Genomic DNA, 21,175 nt, shown 5'->3' on the forward strand with positions numbered 1-21,175 from the left:
CATAGCCATGATTTACAGTCTTTGCTTACCTGTGTAACCTTTACACTGCAATAATAGCTGTGAACTTTATTTTGCAACCACTGCTGATGTTAAGACTTTCTCAGGCTAGGATGAGCCTGTGTTTCTGGTAAAAAACATCTCTCAATTGCTTTTTATTAGTATTATTATGAGGCAAATTTTCTCTGTGTTTCCCCCAGCTCTCATCAGTACTTATTATCAATACTTGTCAGATGGTCATGTTGCAGACTAGACCACATTGCCTTAAAAAAAACCAAACCAAACCAACAAAAAATCAACAACCCACACCTCTACCCCACACCCCTCCAATAAAAAAATACCCAAATAAAACATTACTATATTCCTTTACCTGGATGTTTCTGGTCATGTTTTTTTGTAGGTTTTTTGTTATAGGTTTTGCATGTTTTCACAACAGCAACTAAAGTGCTCCTTAAGTTCTCAGGGACCTTGCCAAGCCTGCAGCTGGGTGACTTTGGCTTCTGTGACAAGAAATTACCCAAGGCACGGTACTAATAATGTCCTCATGACTTTTTGTCTACCTCTCTTTGTCCTTGAAAATTAAGGTCTCACTGAGAATACGGTCCAGAAGTAAGGGATGTGCTCTTGTTTTTGTTGGGACTGCATGTTGGGACCTAACTAGCGAGTTAGGTACCTTCAGTAGTTACTAAACAATGTTTCACACACTCATGAGCGGCAGGATCAACATAACGGATTACCTGAGTACCCTTGCCATACCTGGACTGTAGACCSAGAGAGTGAATATTGTGTCTTTGGCATTGATCCGCTGGTACGCTTTTCCATCTGATGAGAATTCCACTTCAAATGTCTTTATACACCTAGAAAAGGGGGGGGTAAAAACCAGAGAGGTTAGTAAATACAGCGGATAATGTGTTGAGCAATCAAATACTTGTCTTAAGGCTATTTCTATACAAAGGACAAAAATAGGAAATGTTCAGCTGACTCATTCCTACCAAATGCAGGATGGCCTGAATTGTCAGTATTAGGAAGAACCAGGGTTCCAACAGCCCACAGAAGAACACCCAGGCTTGCTACTTTGGGTATATGCAGCAACACAAAATGCTATGCATCCTTCTCTTAGACACCAGGATTATCAATCATGAAGAATCTAGGGAGACTGATCTGAAAACGAGCTAAGTCACTGCCTCCTAAGGTAATCTGGTTGTACACTGGATCACCTTTCAGAGCTCATCTACAGAGGGTTTCCAGTCAAGTCCAGTTTGCTGAAGCAACGAGTTGGAGGTTTTCTCTTCCAGTTCACATCCCTCACAGAGATATGCAAGATATCACTTAGGCATCTGAGGATAATATAGCTTTTACCATGAATATTCCTGCCTGCTAGGCTGAAGGCAAGTCCCTCAGAAATGACATTGAATGCTGGTGAGCAACAGGCAGATTCCTTTAGTTAGGGAGCAAATTAGTCCAGGTTGCTCTTTACAGTTTGTGCATGCAGGTCCAACAGCTCATTTTGTCATACAAATGCACTGTACATCTATCAAGGAGTAATCATTCATTAAYCTATTAATTTGTTTCACTCTGTAGGGCTTGTAGAAACTTAGGGAGTAATATGCTGGTAACTCATTTGTATTCATTTTATTTTAAAGCTACTTACTTTGACTTTACACAGTCATCGTCCCACAGCACAATAACCTGCCCCTTTGTGAGAGGGATCAAACGAACACCAGTCACCTGTCCAGAGACACAAGCCCATGTAAGAAATCCATGCCCAAACCAGTCAGCCAGGTCAGATTTCTGTGCTCATCCTTCCTTATTAATTATTTGATTTTTTTCCCATTGAGATCAGGTGTGAAAACAAAATTCTCGGCTCTGTAGCTTTCTGTAGCCTATGTCTCCTACTTGTTAACCTTGCAGAGGACCTTCAGAGGCTCTCGGTAGCACTATGAACATGGGTGAGACTGAACGAGCAGATACAGATGTCTGACAGTCATGATTCCATTTTATCTTAAGCTGTCAATTATTAATTGGAGATCTGTTGTCATACTTTGTAGCATATTGTGTGGTTTTTAAAAAGATTCTGCACTTTTCAGTACTGTATTATTAATTTCCCACAATCTCAGTGACAGCTTCTATACAGTATTTATCTTGAATTATATCTTGGAGAGCCTTCTCATCAAAGGGGAGAAGAACTTTTATTTACTAAGTCTTACACAGTACTTTTAACAAATAGTTGACTTAAATGTTCAACCTGGTTTTCTTAGCAGGAAGTAAGTTTCTATTTTGATAAGTCCAACAGTGGAATACAACACATACTTGATCAGGAGCAGATCTGGGTCTTGCACAGATGTGGAGAAGAAAGACTGAGGGAATGGGAAAGACTTGTTTCAGTGTCAGGATGCCACCTTCAGGAAATGAGAATGGGCCTGTTGTCAGTGGGTCCTGTGGAGCCGAAAAGTAGGGCTGTGAAAAGTCTTTCATTATAGCACCTAAAGCCTGCTACATCAGTATAAAGTGCCTGTGTACTTACTTTAGGACTTTAAATTTCCCATAGAGTTAGTGCTGCTAATGCTTATACACAGAGTTCTTCAAGCTGGGAGACTTTTCAATCTCACCTGCTCTCCAGCTCTTCAGAAAACAGAAGGTTTGTCCATCTCACAAACTGGGCTGATAACAAATGCCCTTAGGCACAATCTGTCACTTCTGGTAATCTCCCACAGATGCCTTTCAGGCTAAAGGTAATTTACAAACCATGTCCCTATTCTTCCCAGTGTGCAGATAGCTACAGCTATTGCTAGCTACAACAGCCTAACARCAAGTCTCTGAGGATGAGGTTGTACCAGAGACCCAAGAGTATCTAAATTCTTGCTGCTGCCCTTTTTTGAGGAAGAGCTGATGTCTCCTACAGTATCCAACAGGTCTTAGCAATAGTCAGTCACAGTGACTCGGAAAACACAGTACTGTATACCAAAGYCAGAAGGCAAGTACTCTCTGTGGGCCCTGAAGGGGACAAAGATGCCCTCCTTTTTTAACCTGGGAATCTGAATGCATAGGGTRAAAACTGTGGGAGAGGGAGGTGAAGTGACAAGCTTCTCATATACATGGCTCACATCTGCATGGCTTTTATCTGTAAGGAGGAGTTCTCAGAGAAGACTTACTCCGTTATTACCTCTGTGGTGCATTCAGCACTAGTAAGGAAGAGGAAAACCTACCTGTAGGTCTTCCTGTGAGCCTCTCAGAGTCTTCTGAACTTGCATTGAGTAGTTTTTACCTCAGGGTGTTTTCTATTATTAGGCAGGTTCATTTCAACTCCCTAATGCAGCAATTTGGCCCTTCTTTAATATACACACTGCCACGTGATTTATTTGGGGAGACCGAACATAAAGAGTCCCCAGGCTCATTGAAGATACAGAAAGAGAAGGCAGAACTTCCCCAGGAGCAAATGCATTCTTATTTTATGGGTTGGCCCAAAGCAAAGAGGTTGTGTAACACAAATGCAAAGGCATAAGCTGTATATCAGCTACACTTTTCCGCATGACTGCAAGAACATTTTTGTGTGCATATGAAAAGTGCATGACTGTGAACTAAGGAAATTTTGACTATAGGCCTGATTTCTTGTCTTTTTCACACACACATTACCCATACAACACTTTAAGCAAACACAGAATCATACCTCAGCATCCCTTATTTGCTGGAACTGTTCTGGAGAAGGGAAGTCAGGGCTTCCAAGGTTTTTCCACTTCAGATAGGGATTGGTTTGGTTGTTATCCATATAGTATGTCACATATACCATCTCTATAGGAAAACAAATGAAAGAAAGTAAACCCTTTACTTGAGCAAAGAATAAAGTGTGTAAGTCTACATTCTCAAAAGTGATTTCAGCACTTTGGCGCCTAACTTCCACTGGAAAGTCCCATGGTGAGCACTCCATGAGGCTCTACAATTTACATTTGCCAAGTTCACATTTCAGACTATTACTTCCACAACCAGAACTTGAAATCCTCTTTTTGCACAGGTGCTGCATGCATTTTTTGGGTAACTTCATCAGCTGTGCAATTGTGTGCTTGTGTTGGCTGTCTTGAAGTCACCTCATTAAGAGAATTTCTGCATGTAAATACCCAGCCAAAGACACTGAGATCAACACTTTTCTAAAAAGGTAGCACTTGGCAGCTGCCATTAAAGGCAGGGTCAAAGTGTGGGCATTAGGAATGAACCTTTCAAAGAAGAACACCATTATACCTCAGAAAATCTATGMGTGCACAAAAAGTGAGAGAAAGTTAGCATAGGAAATTCACTCTGGCAGTGAAAGGCAACTCAGGAGAAATTTCCCAACTGATATTCTATCTTACAGATCACTTAACGTGAGCTGCCTGCATAATATTTGTTTACCTCCAAGTCTGGGGAAGTGGGTGGCATTCACTAGGACTGTGCTGACGTTGGATGAAGTTCTGTTATCCTCACTTGAATACATCAGTATAGTAGCTTGCCAGCTGTCTGAGGGCTGTGTCTCACTTGGGGTATGTACAGATGCCAGCACACCAACTGTGCTGTTTTGAGCACTCTCATCTCCATTGATCCTCACTTCTGCAAAAATCTGCTTTTCTCCTTTAAAAAACATGACAACCGTAAGCATTGCTGTTAGTCCTGTATCCGAAGCTGGAGGGTCAAAGAGGTTGAGCATAGGTCAAGCTCTGTTCTGCCTTATTTTACCAGTTATAGCACTCAGTCAGATTTATCTTACAATGACAGAGCATGCTACAGCAACTCTTATGCTTAGCAGTTCAGCTAGCAACATTAAAACAAATGACACTGAATGAGGTTCTTCCTGTAATATCCTGCACGGGTCTTCCAGCTGCAGGGATTTCATAAAGACAGTTGCTGTCTGATGGGATTACCTCTTGCATCACAAGAAGGAAGTACCAGTCACCTAAAAACAAGTGGTTGGCACACAGAAGGTATAAACAAAGCAGTAAGTTAAATCAAATGGATAACAAACAATCAGGAATATTTTCTGACTAACCATCTCTCTAAGGAAATGAAGTTTCCTTTTCTTAACATAGCTAGTGAACAGTGAATAGGAGAACCCCTGCTTTTATGAATGGTGAGATATCTGGAACAATCTTTCTTAGGCAAGGAGCTTCTAGGTAGGAGGAGTTATTGATGAGCTCCTTWATCAGTGGCTACTATACCTTGCAGTGCCAGCAAGCCCATGGCAGTCAGCACTGGTTTCCGCACCATCTGGACATGAGGTGGCTTTGTATTGTTCATTTGAAAACGTGCTGTCAGAGTCCGCTGTGTGAAATAATGGGGGTAGTAGCTCAAGAAGGCATTGTCATTACTCAGCAATGAGTAGTTGATGGTGTTGTTGGCTTTGGAAATGAGCAGATTTTGATGCTGGATGATTACCTGCAAAGTCACAGAGAAACAGGATCTTCACCCTGGAGAAAATCCAACAAATATGCAGTGCCTGTATTTTTTAAAAACCTTTACGGCTTTCAGGAAAGAACTGTTACCCTGCCTTTTACAAAAGACTGAAGAAAAAGCTGCTCATCAATGGTTGGAAAACAGTTCGCAACTGTTGGAAAAACTATACTTTAGGTGATATACTAATCACTGTGAAATCTGATGTATCTACATTAGTTTTGCCAGTAATAAGTCTCTGAAATAATTATTACTAGTACTCTCCATAAATAATGAATGGAATTCCTTTTCTACTGCACTACAAATGATGATCCTTTGTCTTGAATACTGAATTAGTAATCAGGATTTACCATCTAATTAATGTGAATTAAATCTAAATGGTTCTCCAAATCTGGAGTTACTTTGTACCCACTACACCAGTGTCTGTGAGCTGGTTCTGGATTCTGTTTCTCAATTAGTAATTTCTCCCACTTGGTGCTAACTTGGAACAAATTCTCCTCATATTTCACTGGTTGCTGTGCTGCATACCTTCTCTGCAAAACACCAGAGATCCCAAGCTCTCTGTATCACTGAACAGTCTCACAATGTGTCCTTGAAGGAACACAGGATTTCAGCTTCCATTTATCCAAGCATTAATTTTTCATTGGATGTGTCTTTCTTTCTCCCTTCATATCACCACATCATTACAATCACCATTATTTTGTCTTGCAAACTCTCTGTGATGTAGTCAATGACTTCTTGCCTTAGAGAATCCTGCTTGTATATTTAGTCTCAGGGAGCTAGGAGCCTTTATCTACCAGGAGCAGCTGATAAGATGTCTTTTGTTTTCTGGGTGCCATACACGCTCCTGTATTCAGGAATTATTCCTTTGCACAGGAGTAATGGGACTATATGTGCTGTATAAGGTAGTGCTGTATAACAAAGCTCCAGGCCTGCAGTGGAAATTATTGCTATGTAGAGGAAGAGCTGAGCTTGCTCTGGGGCCAGGGTTCAATTCCTGCAAAGGCAGGAATGTTGACAATTCTCTTCTGCTTTTCTGGTGAACATCAGTGATTACTACCAGTAATTAACATGACCATGTGTATAGCCAATACCCAAAACCAAAGAATGGACACCTACGCTGAGAGCTCAAGGGATTTCTTAGTTATATCTGATGTCTCTTGATGAGATAAACTTATGAAGGAGCTGGGAAATAATGTCTCACATATGTGAGGTGACAGCTAGCAGTACTGACATCAGAGCAGTACTATTACATGGAGACGGCATGTGTGGTAGTAATCTTATCAGATGGATCTAACTGGGGGACTGTATACGTTCTCCAACTCAGCTCTCTAGCACTCCTCTGAACAAGTTTTCAGTTTGGTTTTGGGTTGGATTTTTTTTTAAGGAAAGATGAAGAAAACTAATACAAATTAGATCAAGCTACTAAAACCAGACTATTCAGGGAAACCCCCACTGTATCAGCAGGGAGCTCTCCTTTTTTAGGATCTAATAGTCTGAATAGCCGCTTAAAAATTAACTGTTAAGTCTACTTTTTCAACTGCATTAATGATCAGGAGACACTACTGTGCCAAGACTACCAGTGAACTGTTACCTTTACAACCATAGCTGCATAGGTCACATCAGCTCGCCAGAGTTGTGGAATAGACCATCCAACCATTGGATCTGCTTCATCATTGTATATGGCAATAGAAGAAAAACTTGGAAACAGCTTCTGAATTTGTTGAACTGCTTCTTCTTCTTGTTGCAAGATGGAGAGAGAATTCCCACCTCCCTGGAACAATATTTCATATCTGATTAGTAGTAGTGAGAAAACAGTGRTAAACAGACAGACGTACCTAGAGTCATAAACTTAAAACATGTCCTGAAAACATATTCCTGGGTCACCAAGTTGCTGTGGAAAAACACTATTAGTATTTTTACCTCATCTACTACAGYGTGTGCTGTTAGTATAAGCTCATTCTAGAATATAAAATAGAAAAGAAGTAGAGGAGTTGTTTCCCCTGGGGAATTAGGCAAAGGCAAATTTGCTTTAAGGCTTGTAACTGAATGTAGTCAAAGTTTAGCAAAAATAGGTAGTCATGCCTCCTGCTATGGGCTGGACACTCATGATCATCACCATCAACTTCATAAATCAGAACAAAATGTAACTTGGACTGATTGAAAAAATGGTTTTAAACTGAAATATTGGACTAACCTTCTTATGGAGAGAGATGTAATCCAGCCTGACACCAGTCTCCCCTGTGAAGAAGTTGGTCCCATTGTAGCAATGACACAGAAGACTCCAGCATATGGGTGACTTGGGTAAAGGATGGAAGGAATCCCCAGGCCCTCCAAATTTTAAAAAAGGACTGGCTGTTCTTAATCCTTCTGAGCAAGCATCATAATAGTTGAGAAACCCTGAAGTTCAAGCAGATGTATTTATCAAAGATAATAACTCAAAACAGAAACTGGATCTAAAACTATAAGGAGATGTTACAACCCCATTATTTGATTTATTGACAGGACCTCACAAAGTGAGATTACCCTTTCCTATGAACTGAAAACACAAGAAGACATCAAAACCTCAGCTGCCTGCTTTCAAAAGGTTCTTCCAAAGGTCTTGTATGGACAGGTTCCCAAAGCATGCAAATGTCAATGAAGAGTTTTCCTCTTATTCCACACTTGACCGCCTTACTGCTACTAATCAGTGCTAACAGTACTAATGGTGCCTTACATCCAATTAATGAACTTCATCTTCTTAGTGCAACTCCTTTTTGGTTTTTTACTGCTCCATTACCCCTGATGCTCTAGCAGGGAATAAACTGCAGCTAGCAACATGACCTTACCAAAAAGATTTGGTGTACCTGTCACATTCCATATCACTCCTCTCAACCTTACTTCTTTGTCAGTATAATGTCCCACTGCCACTCCTCCACTTACCCCACACACCTGTTTAACCTGATCATATTAGTAAGTGCTCCAAAACATGCTCACCTTCTACTGTCATGGACACATTGTCAAAGTTGTGGTGGTCTGGTTCATTCCATGTTTCAAAATTCCATTTAGCAACATGCTCCAGTCCATACCTATCTGTAGGAGAGGCCTCATTTATCAGTGAGCTGCATATCCAGACAGTACTACCAACAAGTGACTTATTCAGATAATTCTATTAGTTAGGGCTGCAGGTAAGGCTCAGCACACAGAACTACCACTACATAATTTCCCTCACTATTTTTAATAGTGAGGGAAATGTGATTTGGGAGTTTCGAAATGATCTCTCCTTTTCTATGAAGTGCAGCAATATTTGAAAAAGACTGAAGGTGAATTACAGCTTTGTGATTAGGGCACTCACCTACCCTTAATTCAGGTTGAGCCTTCTGCCTCGTTAGAAATATTTGAAGCTGGCATACACAAGTATTAAGGTTATCATGCTCCAGTGAAAGCTGGTGGTTTACAACCACAACAATGAAGCAAGGTTAAAAGTCTGTCCTTGGAGGCAGGCCAAATATGCTACCCAGAACACTCATTCTGAATGGATCAGTAAAAAGTACTACTATGATCCCATGGTATCCATGGTCTGTTCTGGAATATTTTCTGGCAGATTTTGTGTTGAAATGCAGGGTCTTGAAATTGAACACAATACACAGAACTTTGGGAGGTAGATAAGAAAGGATTATAACAGAATAAATAACAAGGCTTTTATATTTTTTACTTACCTATGTATCTCCTGGCCAGAATGGTAATTAAGTTTCTCCATTTTACTACCTGTTCTTTATCTTCAAAATCTGAAAAATATCCTGACGGATTCCCCATAAATTCAAATCCTAAAAAAAGAATAAGTAATTGGTCTCCTTTCTTTGTGAATGCTTTCTCATTTTGACTAATGAAGGGGTTATCACATCATCTTAAACAAACTTGTTAATGAAGAAGCATTATAAAATGGGCTCTCCTTCCTGTTTTYACGTGTTTCCACCAGAAATATTTCGTATTTGATGCTGTTTACTTGTTACTTGTCAGTAACTATGGTAATCAAAACTAATATTWGCTAACATAAATGCTGGGCTTAGAGGAAACTTGAAACAGTGGATTTGCATAAATTCATGGGAAGTTATAGCTCGAGTATGGCCCTYTTAGATAAATGTCAGTGGGTGCAAAGCCTTCTCCACTTCAAGAGATCTCAATTAACAGATTCATCCATCTGAAACTGACTTCACAGATAATGTAAAACCATTTGTGCTGTCTTAATTGCCACAATACCATTTTGCTCACACTGTACATTTGCATGGACATGAGGTAAAGGCAARTAAAAAGATAATGGATTTTTATCAAAACCAGCTTTGGAAAAGCTGTCAAAGAATTTTTGAATTATTGTACCACCTGGGCAAACAGATATACCAAGCTGTGAAGGCAGGGAGCCGCCCTTACCTGGAATCAGTTTATTTTCCCACAGGTGATCCATAAGGTTATCCAAGGCAGTAAAATTGTAATAAAGTTTGCCATTCATCACTCTGAAGAACGAAAGTAATAAAAATTACAAATACAAATATTATAGCAAAGATACAACTTGATAGTAGGCAATAAGTCAGATGGCTTCCTTCTCAAAATTTATATTTGACTTGGATTCTTGGAATTGTACACAAACTTCCTTCCTCTAAGGTAACAGGTATTCACCATAAGCAAGTCATGTCTCTTGACCAATCCATGCCCTTCTCCTATGCTTGCAACAATAAAAGCAAAATAATGGATTTGCTTCCTGAATTCTCATTTTTTAATGAATTACTAAGACCCAAAATTCTTTGCTGAAATGAAATTTACATAGATTTTCTTTTTTRGTTAAGCTGTTACTCAGTTTCCATTGGATTACCTAGTGCTAGGCCAGCTCTTTCCATACTGCCCCATATGCAGTCCTTCATGTTCTCCTAATTTGCAATACATAATACAGATTTCTTAGTAGCACTTTTTATGGGTTAGGTTCAGCTGAAAAATAACTTTGTATCTTCCAAAGAATGCTGAATTTATGAACACATGTGTAATTTTTACTTTACTGTAAGCATTTGCTTAGTATTTTCCTGTACTCCCAAGACCTCAGGCTGCAAATCTTTCATCCAGCTTTGTCTAAAAGCATTCACAGACTTAGCAGCCCTATGATGCATCTCTCTCTGTCAAGGAATCTTGCAGGAACACAGGTATTAAAATTTGGACATACACATGCATGAGAACACTGGAGTTTTTTTACCTAGGGGATGGAAAATGGCATTTGCAATTTATACGTGATACACTTGAAGATTTGCTTTTAATTCCTGAAAGGCTTTTTTTGCCTGGCATCCAGTAGAAACAAATATAAAGTGTAGGTCAGTTTCCCATAACTTCTGAACTTATGGCCAGATTTAACTGAAATTTGAAAGGTCTGGAGAATYTTTGCCAGTATGAAATGCCAAATRGGAATTAACGATGAACTTCTGTTGAGAATGTTCTGTTATTGTGACTTAGAGCTGTTTGGCCCAAGTGACAGCTTTGGCGTGGTGGCCAAATCCTGTGCTCCATACCAAAAGGCTTTGTAAGCACCCTTGACGTAAGTCCAGCCCTGGTCATACAGCAGCACTGAGCAGAGCCTTGACAACACCTCTCAAAGCTGATCTCTCCAGCCATGCAAGGGCACTACACCTAACTTTTCTGCCACAGTGCAGCCTGACCAGTTTTCTGCAGTCTTGCCTGCTCTTTGTGAGGCACTTTGCTTGGATGGAAAACTGTACAAGTGAACTACAGATGCAATGCCCCCGATATGATGGAAGGGGGAGAGACAATCACAGTYCTTGCAACTGATCAATGCTACCAACATGACAAGCACACAGGATTAGACATGAGAACGGAGCCATCAACAGAGCTCTTAAATCAATGGTAGGCTCAGTGCTGAGAGTCACAACTTGTTTCTTTCTATGCCTCCCCATGCATTTCCGAGCCTCTTTGACAGAAGCTCTTCCTCTGTGCTTTCTTGTCAAGGAAAGGTTTCAGTGAAGAAATTGTAATAGCAGTTCCAAATTCTCAGAGAATTAAGAATGGCTGACAGCATTGCCTGGTGAATAAATAAGGGAACTGTGAAATCGGAAGAAGACAAATCTCTGGCCATGGTCTAGAAAAGGTGGAAAGGGCAAGCAAAATAAATGTAACATAAGCYATATCCACTGTGCCAGTTCCACATGTTTATGTAATGAAGCACACAGTCTTAGCCCCAGACTGGTCACACTCTTTTACCAAACACCTGAAGCAGCCTTTTTTCTTTTTAAGTATGTCCTACTACCATGACAGAAATTGTCATGTATGCAGTCACTAACGGGCTTAGAGCTCCTGCCCAAGTCAAATGGTGCAACTGTAAAAGAAACCAATAKCAGAAAGAAATTTATTTGCTTTAGTATTCTTGAAAACATTTTAAAAGTCACTGTTGAACTAAAGAATGGCCATTTGGAACCAGGGKTTTTTTGCTTAGACAGAGGTTTAAAAAATCCTATTCCAAAGTTCAAATATTTCTTTTTGCAAAAGTTAGCTCTACTCCCTCAGATCCATTAACTACTTCCAGTTGTACCCTGTGTTCTATTGAAATATTTGCTTACATGCACACTTACAGTCAGTGTGCCTAAGAATTATTAACCACAGCTTCTTGTCGAAAGTTAGTAATGCCCTTTAGATAAAAACAAAGGAACTAGGGTCTTCCTGACTCCTATCTAAGGTCTACACAGTATTATGTGAAAATACATGCATAAACAAAACTTTCTGTTTGATGCCTGTACACGGAAGATCCCAGGACATATACATTTTTCTTACTGCATCAAGTAATGCATTTGAAACAGAATGCCACTGCCAGCCATGACTGAGWGATGGTACATAAGAGCTTGCGTTATGTGTGTTGGTGTGGTGGCATTTCTTATGTCCTTTGGCTGATCTGTCATTTTATAAGAATCTCTTTTTCCTCCCAAGTGGACCAGACAGTATTCTCCCATCGATAAAATGATTACTTGACTGACAGGGCTGACACTTCCTCAGATTTTGATCTTATCCTTACCCATACTACTTTTCTGATGCAAGATTGATGCATCTTTATAGCATATATGGTGCTGTTATAAATTAGGTTGCATGGTTGCCTGCCACACAATGACTGGAAGCCATGCTGACTGTTGTACTTGAGGCACAGAAACTGGTACTATTTACAAACATTCTGCATGGAGAAGATTAGCTCAATTGCCATGTTCTTTCCAGGAGTGCTTCAAAGACAATTTTAGGACACTAAAGGCCAGATCAAAACYGTTACAGACATGTGAGAAGATAAATCCCTGGGATTGTTCATTGTCTACTGTTGGGTACTCTGGATGTCAAGCAGCAGGTACTGTCCTGTCTGTGTCTGGCTTTCAACTGTTCCACAACTGGGGTTTTTCTGGGACACTTCCTAAGATGACATTCTTCRTCTTCAGCCATCAAAAACAACTACACCTAAGCACATTTACCAGCATCCTGTCACCAAGGCCCACAGAAGCACCCGGCCTGTGGCTGCTATATTCCAAAGACTGTTGCCTGCTTGGTGAGGTGTATTTCTAGTCTTTGTCATGGTCTCAATTCCAGATCCCTTTCTATGTCCTGCCTCTTGGGAGCAACAATCACGCTGTGAACATGAAGAGCAGTGATAAGCACAGACAGATGTCCACTAGTGTCCACTAGCTGTCACAAAATCTTGTTACTCCTTTCCTCAGAATGGCTTGCTTTGTGGACAACCCGCTGCTGAATCAAAGGCTCTGGGCCCATCTTAACAGTTTTCCGCTACCTCCTAGTACTGAAGTAGRGTTTTTTCAAGGATGGAGGGAAATTATTTTCAGGTGCATAGGTGGCTACYAGACAACTTGCCAAAGAGTTCGAAGACACTCGTGTAGTACCTCTTATCTATCTATGCCACTTTCAGCCTATTCCCATTCACAAACTTAATCTCTTGGGAGAGGAGAGGTAAGTTAGCTTTAGCTAGCAAGTCAACACCTTGCATCACAGCCAGATTTGCTCCAGTTAACACAGCTACAGATATTACTCCTTAGCCTACAGCTATAGCTTCTCTCTCATACCCAGCTTCTCTTCTGCCCTGGGTTGATTTTGTCCAGAAATAGGGTTGCATGCCCTGGAAAACAAGTGCACACACAGACATTGGACCAAATATCCCATCTACAGAAAAGAGTGAACAAAAATCACACACAGGGAGTGTTTCCATTCCAGATGATCAAGTTAATGAATCTCGGTAACATGTCAAGCTAACTTTAACAGACTTTATTGTAATGTACTGAACTAAATTTCCTGTGATAAGAAGCCTTGTGAYTAACTCCTTTCAGTAGGTCACAGACCATTTAGGAAGTCAAATGTACCTTGTGAGGTAACCACCAACAGAAATATTCCGTTGAAGAGAGACTATGATAAAGATGATTGGGAAATACCAATATAGTGGAATAGTACCTTCCTCATCCTGACATTCTCACTCAGCTGGTATGGTCTCCCTTTTGTATTTCTGGTGAACACTGTTACCACACACATCAAAATATGACATAATCTGACTTGCTTTCATCCATGTTTGAGAACACTCTCTCTTCTGGCAGATTGGCCATAGTGGCTGGCTAACACCACTCCCACAGCAGCAAGCCTGCTTACATCCTCACTGGGAACTTCTCCTTGGAAATGTAGTCAAGTTGCAAATGTAGTCAAGAAGCAAAGAAGTAAGTGACTACTGTCAGGAGCATCCATAGGTACAATGTTCCAAAGAATTGCTAACCACATTTCTAGAATCCATTATGTCATTTGAGGGACCATAAAACTCCAGAACACGCACAAGTGTCCATCTATCCTGGAAAGGACTTCACTGTCCAAAGTCAAGCTGTTCCCTGGAAACAAACAACAATAATCTTTCAAATGTTCCCGTAACAATAACTGTTGAGGAACAAACAATAATCTAAGCCATTTCAAATTCTTTTGGCTTCAAGGTCCTCTAGAAGGAATGGTCTTCAGAAGTACCTGTCTTGTTTTTCAGCCAGAATACATTGTTGAATGGACAGGTAAGCATGTAACCTTAAGGCAGAGCATCTACAAGGTGAAGGTCAAAAGCTCTGGATAGAAAATGTCAACAAGCTTATTTTTTCCAGAAGGGAAAAAAGGCCCTTGCTCTCCAAGTGCCTCTTAGAAAACAAAAAGGTGTTACCTCCTTGGTTTTTCTAATCAGTTTTGCATCTATGAGGAATGAAATKATGCCAGTTTAAAGTTCACATTGTTACAGAGACTTTGCTTGCTCCAAACCCACCAATTGTCTACATAAGTTTCTTGTTCTGCTGAGTACTTTGGAAGGTACCTCTGGACCTTAAAAGCAGACCTTCACAGGGACTGTGAGCACTATTGAAATGATACCTCCAAGTATATGAAGGGCAGAAGAGCCCTCATTAACATTCACCTTCCCAGAGGCTAAATTCTCAGCAGTTCTCTCTAGGTTTCTTCAGTGACAACCTAAAGCCCTACTGGTCTGGCATTTCAGGTTTAAGTACAAGATCATTAATAAATAACTTAGACATCAGTAGGCTCCTGGGTTACTAATAAACAACACTTCCCCCTCCCTAACTGAGTAAAAGTTAACAACACAGCACTCATTTACGCTACAGCTGCCTCTACGATGSTCTTGCTCCACTCACTCTCATTTCCTATGATCATTACAGGTGAAGCTAATTGGATCCTGTCCATGAAACCTCTATATTCCACAAYAATCATGATCACTTGATACTTTTCAGGCTGACAAACACTGATTCTTCCTCCCTGACGGTCCCCAGACAAAACACAGCCTGTGCTTTTCACACACGTTTTGCAGACCAAAAACCTAATTCAGAGGCTTTTCCAGAGACCAAAGACTTCCTCACCCACACAAAAGAACTCGTACATTTTATCACTTCCATGTCTAATTATCACCATTAATATTTTTCTGCATTTGCATCTCAGCTCTATCATTTGTGTAAGCAGGGTTTGAAAATCTGCTTTCTTTACAGTTGTGGCACAGCTTCTGCACAGAAGCACACACTGAAGACTCCAGTCCTTGCTGGCCCACACTACATAKAATTCACTCAGCCTGTAGCGGGAATAAGTCAGCCCAGCAGTAATGGGAGGATGCATTACAAAACCACAGAGCTAGGCAGCATCCAGCCTTTGCTGATGTCACAGCTTGTCACAGTTAATCCATCCACACAACCAACCAGCGTGGTACATGCGCAAAAAGAAGGAAGGGCATGAATCTCCGTGATTTAGGAATAAACTGCTTCAAAAATGGAGAACACCTCAGCTGTTATTTACTGGAAATCACTGCCTCTTTTACAAGCCAGCCAAGAGGTTGTGCATTCCGCTGGATATTTTTATTTTTTTAAAAACATAAAAATAGAATTGACTTCGATTTATACAGCATTAATAAGCTTCTTTGCTCTTTGAAATCAGCATTATTTGAGCTTCACCTTGCAAAGCAACTCACAAAATCCTTGCTGTGATCTGGCTGAAATTCACAGGCACAGAAGTGCAAGCAAACAATGGATGTTTTCAAGCCGATGCTAATTACGGCCTATGATTTTCCATTTCTTACTCAGCCTGCTTTTGTGAGCATAGTCTCAGTCCTTCTTTCAGCAATGAGCGTGCTGTGTGTGGGGGGAAGAGAGAGAGAGGCAGACAAAGCACCAACAGCTTCCTGAGTCGAGGTGAGTTAGCCTCAGAAAATATCGTTAGACTGTTGCGTCTCTTCTGCCCCCACACCCCTCTCCCCCTTTAAAACAAATTCAGACGTAAAAGGAGAAACAGGCCGTAGACGCAATTTAGGCAAGGACTTATGCTATTTTAGTATCTGACCTCTCTAGACGTGTGAACATAGCCAAGCAGACCACCTAGGCACAGATGAGTCAGTGTTGTGAGAGCTTGCAATCCCCTGTTGAGGGCTGYTATCTTCACATTCATTTGCAAAGTGAACTAATTAAATAATGATAACGCGAAGTAGCAGAAAATGCTTTTTGGCTGATTCTTCACTACAAATTTAAAGGCTTTGCAAGTGACTGAAAGTTGGACTGCTAGACGACACCTTTCTGATTGAGTTTGATGTATGAAACTGATTTCCTTCAGCATAACACTCGGCTACAAGTAAAACGTTCATTGTGGTTTGATGCCCTTGATGATGGAACTCCAAATAATGTCACCTATAAGCAAAAGTTTGGAAATGTAGGGATAGGGAGATTAAATCTGTAATGAAGATTAAAGATGCACAAGGAAGAGAAATCGTGAYCAAATGCTAAAGCTAAAGCTTCAAGTGTATAACTCATTTTGGCACTGCCTGGGAAAGCTGTCGCTGAACGTTTCTTTCCAAGCAGCGGCAAAAATGTTCTGTGTATGCACCCAGCATTCTAATTCAAGCACACACAATACTGAACCTTCTGTAATGAGCCTCCATGGTACCTATTTGACTTACTGTTTTTATTTCACAGTACTGTTATCATCATCATGTTCACATCTTTATTTTCTGTTTATGCTCCATCTATTCGGTTGTCTGCTAGCTGCAGGAAACACAGTCCAAAAGTATGTGACTGCAACTACATCAAAGGGCATAGCTTATTTACTGTTGTGTAAAACATAACATTGAGRGGGAATGATTGCCCTCCATGCTGCCAAATATGCAACAAAAACCAAATTCGGCAATGCTCTACTTAGTGTGCTCTTGCAAGCACTTTGGTTGCTCATGAACATGCGGTAATTGCACCTGAAATTCTGCACTAAGGCACAATGTGCTACTTTTACCTTACTTTCTCTATCTCAGTTTTCACGACTTGTTTCCACTTGTCAAGATGTGCACTGAGGAGCATATAATGGACAAACTAACTAGCAGTCTAAAAAAAGACAAATATGGAACTAAATACTGAAGGTGTAAAGATTTGCAACAAGATTTCTCAGCTGATGTACTTCTCTTATATCTAAACTACAGCTAGCACATGGTGTCTGATGATGTCCAGCAGATGCTGTATCTATTTGCATATCATAAGTAGTTTCAGGTATGTCTTTCTGTATCAATCCTTAATTCCCCATGAGCAATTTGATGTCTGACTTGAATATGTCACTTATTTGCAAAATGATACTGAGTTTATTTATTAATTTATTAATGTGTAATAACTTATAATGGTGAAAAGGTACAAAGAATATGTCATCTATGTCTTGTTCTTAAACCTGAAGAATTTTTGTGATGAATGGTTTCTGAGTAGTTCAGAGCTGACAAATGAGTACTATAAACCAAYCTAGAAAAAGTTTTTAAATGGCATGCCAGTGTTTGGTCTTTACACTTGAACATAAAACATAGTAAAACCTCTTACAGTTAAGAAGGTAAAACTAGCCAGTTGCATTTATAGACAGTTTTCAAGGAGATGCAAACCTACAAATCTCTACMAATGGAGATCGGACAATTCTATTTTGAAACTGCGTTTGGATTAACAATTCAGCCTAGTGGAAGATTATCAAACATAGTAGTGATAGCTCTTCCACTTCATGGTCTTAACATTMATGTATTACCCTTTTTCCTTCATTCTTCCCCCATGCTAAAAAAGTTCCACTAATATTAAAAACATCTGCCTTTTCAGTCTAAAGACATATAATATTTTATGCTTATGGAACACGAAAATTTTCCTCACAATGTAGTAAGAAATCATCTATTTTCTTTGCACCCAGAAATGCGTTTTCAAAATCCAGTTAAGATCAAAAAAAAATTCAAGGAATGGGTGAACAAGCTTCAGAATTCTTTAAGAGACTATCCTTGCTACATTAAATTTGCTCTAAGACATACAAAACCAGTAATCACGTTCATCTCCATCAATAAGCAGGCTTTGGTTCTACAGTTCTAATTGTATGGGGATGACACAACAGGTAGATTTGTTTACATGGCAAAAAAGCGCAGACATTTTACACTCAATGCCAGCTGATGTGTATTAATTTTTTCTAGATGTAAGATTTATCAGCTAGACCCCCTTCATGGTTTATTTAATTAAAAATCCTCTTTCAAAGGATAAATCTCAATTAGGGACCACGGACAACTAAACACTAAGTGTAAGGCCAGCTCCACACACTTTCTGCCCTGAKCTCATTTAATACATAGAGTATTTTTCCACCTAATTGAAGTAAGTATAAAAAAAACCCTGAAATTATTAAAAAGCTAAGTCAGGATTGCAATTCTATTTGAACTCCACATAGTGCAACCAGTTCTATTAAATCAGAATAGCACAGATGAGTAAGAAGTCAGAGATAACCAGCTTCTGTAATGTAATGATTTAAAGTTTATCTTTTACCTGTGATTACACTCTACAAKACAAAGATTTTTCCAGTACTGCTGTTTATTTATATTATCTCACTGTAAATATCATTGAAGTCACGCCCAGTTGGAAAGACTCGCACCATATCATGACACAATGTCTAACCTAYTCTTACAGAAAGCTGTGCTCCTGAAGTACTGTGCTACTGGGTGCTGATAAAAAAACTGTTGTGGAACTACTGCAGTTACTTTKTGCCTTTGGTAAGTACTAATCCATTGGTCCTCTGTTTGTAGTGGGAAACAGAAAGGGGTTTGCATGCTGAATGACCGCTTTCCTGAGTTTCAAATATACAAATCTGCACTGAACCTTGAAGATCTGTTTCTCCTGCAACAGAAACTACAGATTTTCTCACTAAATAAAATCAATAGCATGAATCTCCACATCAATACATCTGCACTGGACACTTGCCACTGAYAGAAAAGGAATGTGGGGTGCAATGCATAGGGGATTTGAAGGGCGTGATTGCTTCCAGTGTGTCCATCTTTCCCATTAAATTGCAACCAAATGTGTGCTTTTCAGGCACATCATCTATGTGCTATGACATAAAGGTAAATTACAGAGCAATGAAGCTTGAGGGCTTTTTAAATAATTGAGACATGAGGCTTATGAGTTTTTTTAATTCACTGAATCGATGAACTTCAAACACTTACACAAAAGGAAGAAGAAAACTATTACATTTGGACTATGCACTTTTTAAGATTTGATGTGATTAACTGTGGCCCAGTAAACAAACACTTTTAACTATGATTCTGTGATTCTAAGATTAACCTTCCCTGTGTGACTAACATAGCATTATTTTTTAAGCATATAGGTAGGTTACCAGATATGAATTGTATGCAAAAAAGCCATTATTTTTTCCGAAATAATTTGAACACTTCAAGTAAATATGTCAACAAAGTCTTTGTATCTTATGTCTTTACAGTATTTATTTCATGAATATTTCTGTTCAATTCTGCTTTTAACCTTTTGGAGTTTTTACCCAGTTAAGACTGTGCATCTGTTCATAGAGGTAAGCAGTAAGTCACACAAAAGAAAATCACCCACAAACTCACAATTACTGATCAATGATCGTCATTCCTTTCTACTGTAGTTCCTATTCTTAGGTGTTTCACTGTAGTATCTCTTTTGGTTATTTTGGCCAGTTATCACTGTTTCACAACTCAAYAGTTGACAGGGAAAGACAGCACTTCTAGAACTGAGTCCTTTTTGTAAATGCCAGTGGAATTCAACCAGGATGCCAGGACCACCCCACTCAGAACTACTGCTGGAGTGAAGCCTTCATGAATGATTTTAAGCAATGGAGTGTGAACTCTGATCTCCATAATCCACTGATTAATCTTCTCTGTCAGTATTTCTGTATGTTAAGTAAAGCTTGTTTATCATAAAGCACAGTTTTGTCAAAACTATGCTATTTTCAAAATTCCTAGAGACAGAATGAGAGATTGCTTCATTTTATCMCTTTTTTCCCATGTGGAACTGTACTGTTCAGAGATATTTAGCCTCACTTGTTCAAGGCTGCACCTAAAGAATGTTCAAAATTACATTCTGAAGTTTCTTTTAGATTTTCAGAAAGTGTTATTTTTAGGTTAGCTTGAGGCAAAACGAAGTTACCAACTCTATATGCAACGGGTCAAGTGATAATGATACAATAATATCTTCCTTTTTCTTAGAAGCCTGATATTGGGAAAAATACTTTGGAATGAAACGCAGAGTGGTCTGTCAAAAAAATGTTATAATAATATTGGGCAAACCCAATTATTCTGCAATTTCCAGGACTGCAAATAACAGAAGTCACAGAGTTCCCAAATACTGAACACATTGTAAAAGAGAACAGAATGGGCAAGCTTACTTTGGTACTGAAGCAGACAGCACATGCATTTTAAGAGGTCATTAGAARGAAAACTCTTGGTTCTAAGTATTAGATAGTAAAATGAATGAAAGGATGAATTTGAGAGACTTGAGTTTAAGTGATTTTATTTTTTATGAAGAAATACGCAAGTCTGAAATTAAATTAACAGAAGCTGTGAAGATGTTTTCTRTTCTGTAGCACACAAAGCCAATGAAACACACTATCCTTGGGACCAGTGTGCAAAATTTGTTATGTAGATAAGGTGTACTCCTGCCTCCCCTTTTTTCTAAGAGCTTCTTTAGCAAAGGCAAAGGGACAGAAGTGGTAGACAAGGCTTTCTATAAGCGGCAAGAARCAGGATTTTAGTTAACACTGAAATTACCTTCTTTAGATTTTGGGATTAGAATGTCACAACTACTGTCATGAAGTCTAAGCTTCTGGTAACAGTCAGAAGTTTTAAAAATCCATGACCAGTTTAACATCACAGAGGGGAGATGTTAGATGCTTCCCTTTCTATTCTTCCATCATGTAAGTTCTGACTTTTCATTTCCAT

General features: G+C 39.5%; 1 protein-coding gene across 1 annotated transcript in view; it reads right to left on the minus strand.

Annotated features, from left to right (window-relative positions):
- Positions 1–21,175, minus strand: part of IDUA (alpha-L-iduronidase) — a 45,008-nt gene that overhangs the window by 3,747 nt on the left and 20,086 nt on the right. Inside the window, exons 3-13 of the mRNA XM_057373250.1 lie at positions 9,820–9,902; positions 9,111–9,218; positions 8,389–8,484; positions 7,610–7,812; positions 7,007–7,186; positions 5,181–5,397; positions 4,381–4,596; positions 3,665–3,786; positions 2,308–2,433; positions 1,649–1,725; positions 754–854 (exon numbers count right to left, since the gene is read on the minus strand). Of these exons, the coding sequence (XP_057229233.1) occupies positions 754–854; positions 1,649–1,725; positions 2,308–2,433; positions 3,665–3,786; positions 4,381–4,596; positions 5,181–5,397; positions 7,007–7,186; positions 7,610–7,812; positions 8,389–8,484; positions 9,111–9,218; positions 9,820–9,902 (1,529 nt within the window). The remainder of the gene's footprint in view (positions 1–753; positions 855–1,648; positions 1,726–2,307; positions 2,434–3,664; positions 3,787–4,380; positions 4,597–5,180; positions 5,398–7,006; positions 7,187–7,609; positions 7,813–8,388; positions 8,485–9,110; positions 9,219–9,819; positions 9,903–21,175) is intronic.

Source organism: Malurus melanocephalus, unplaced genomic scaffold (genome assembly GCF_030028575.1).
Source record: "Malurus melanocephalus ecotype Western Australia unplaced genomic scaffold, MMel_1.1 scaffold_191, whole genome shotgun sequence".
Taxonomy (NCBI): domain Eukaryota; kingdom Metazoa; phylum Chordata; class Aves; order Passeriformes; family Maluridae; genus Malurus; species Malurus melanocephalus.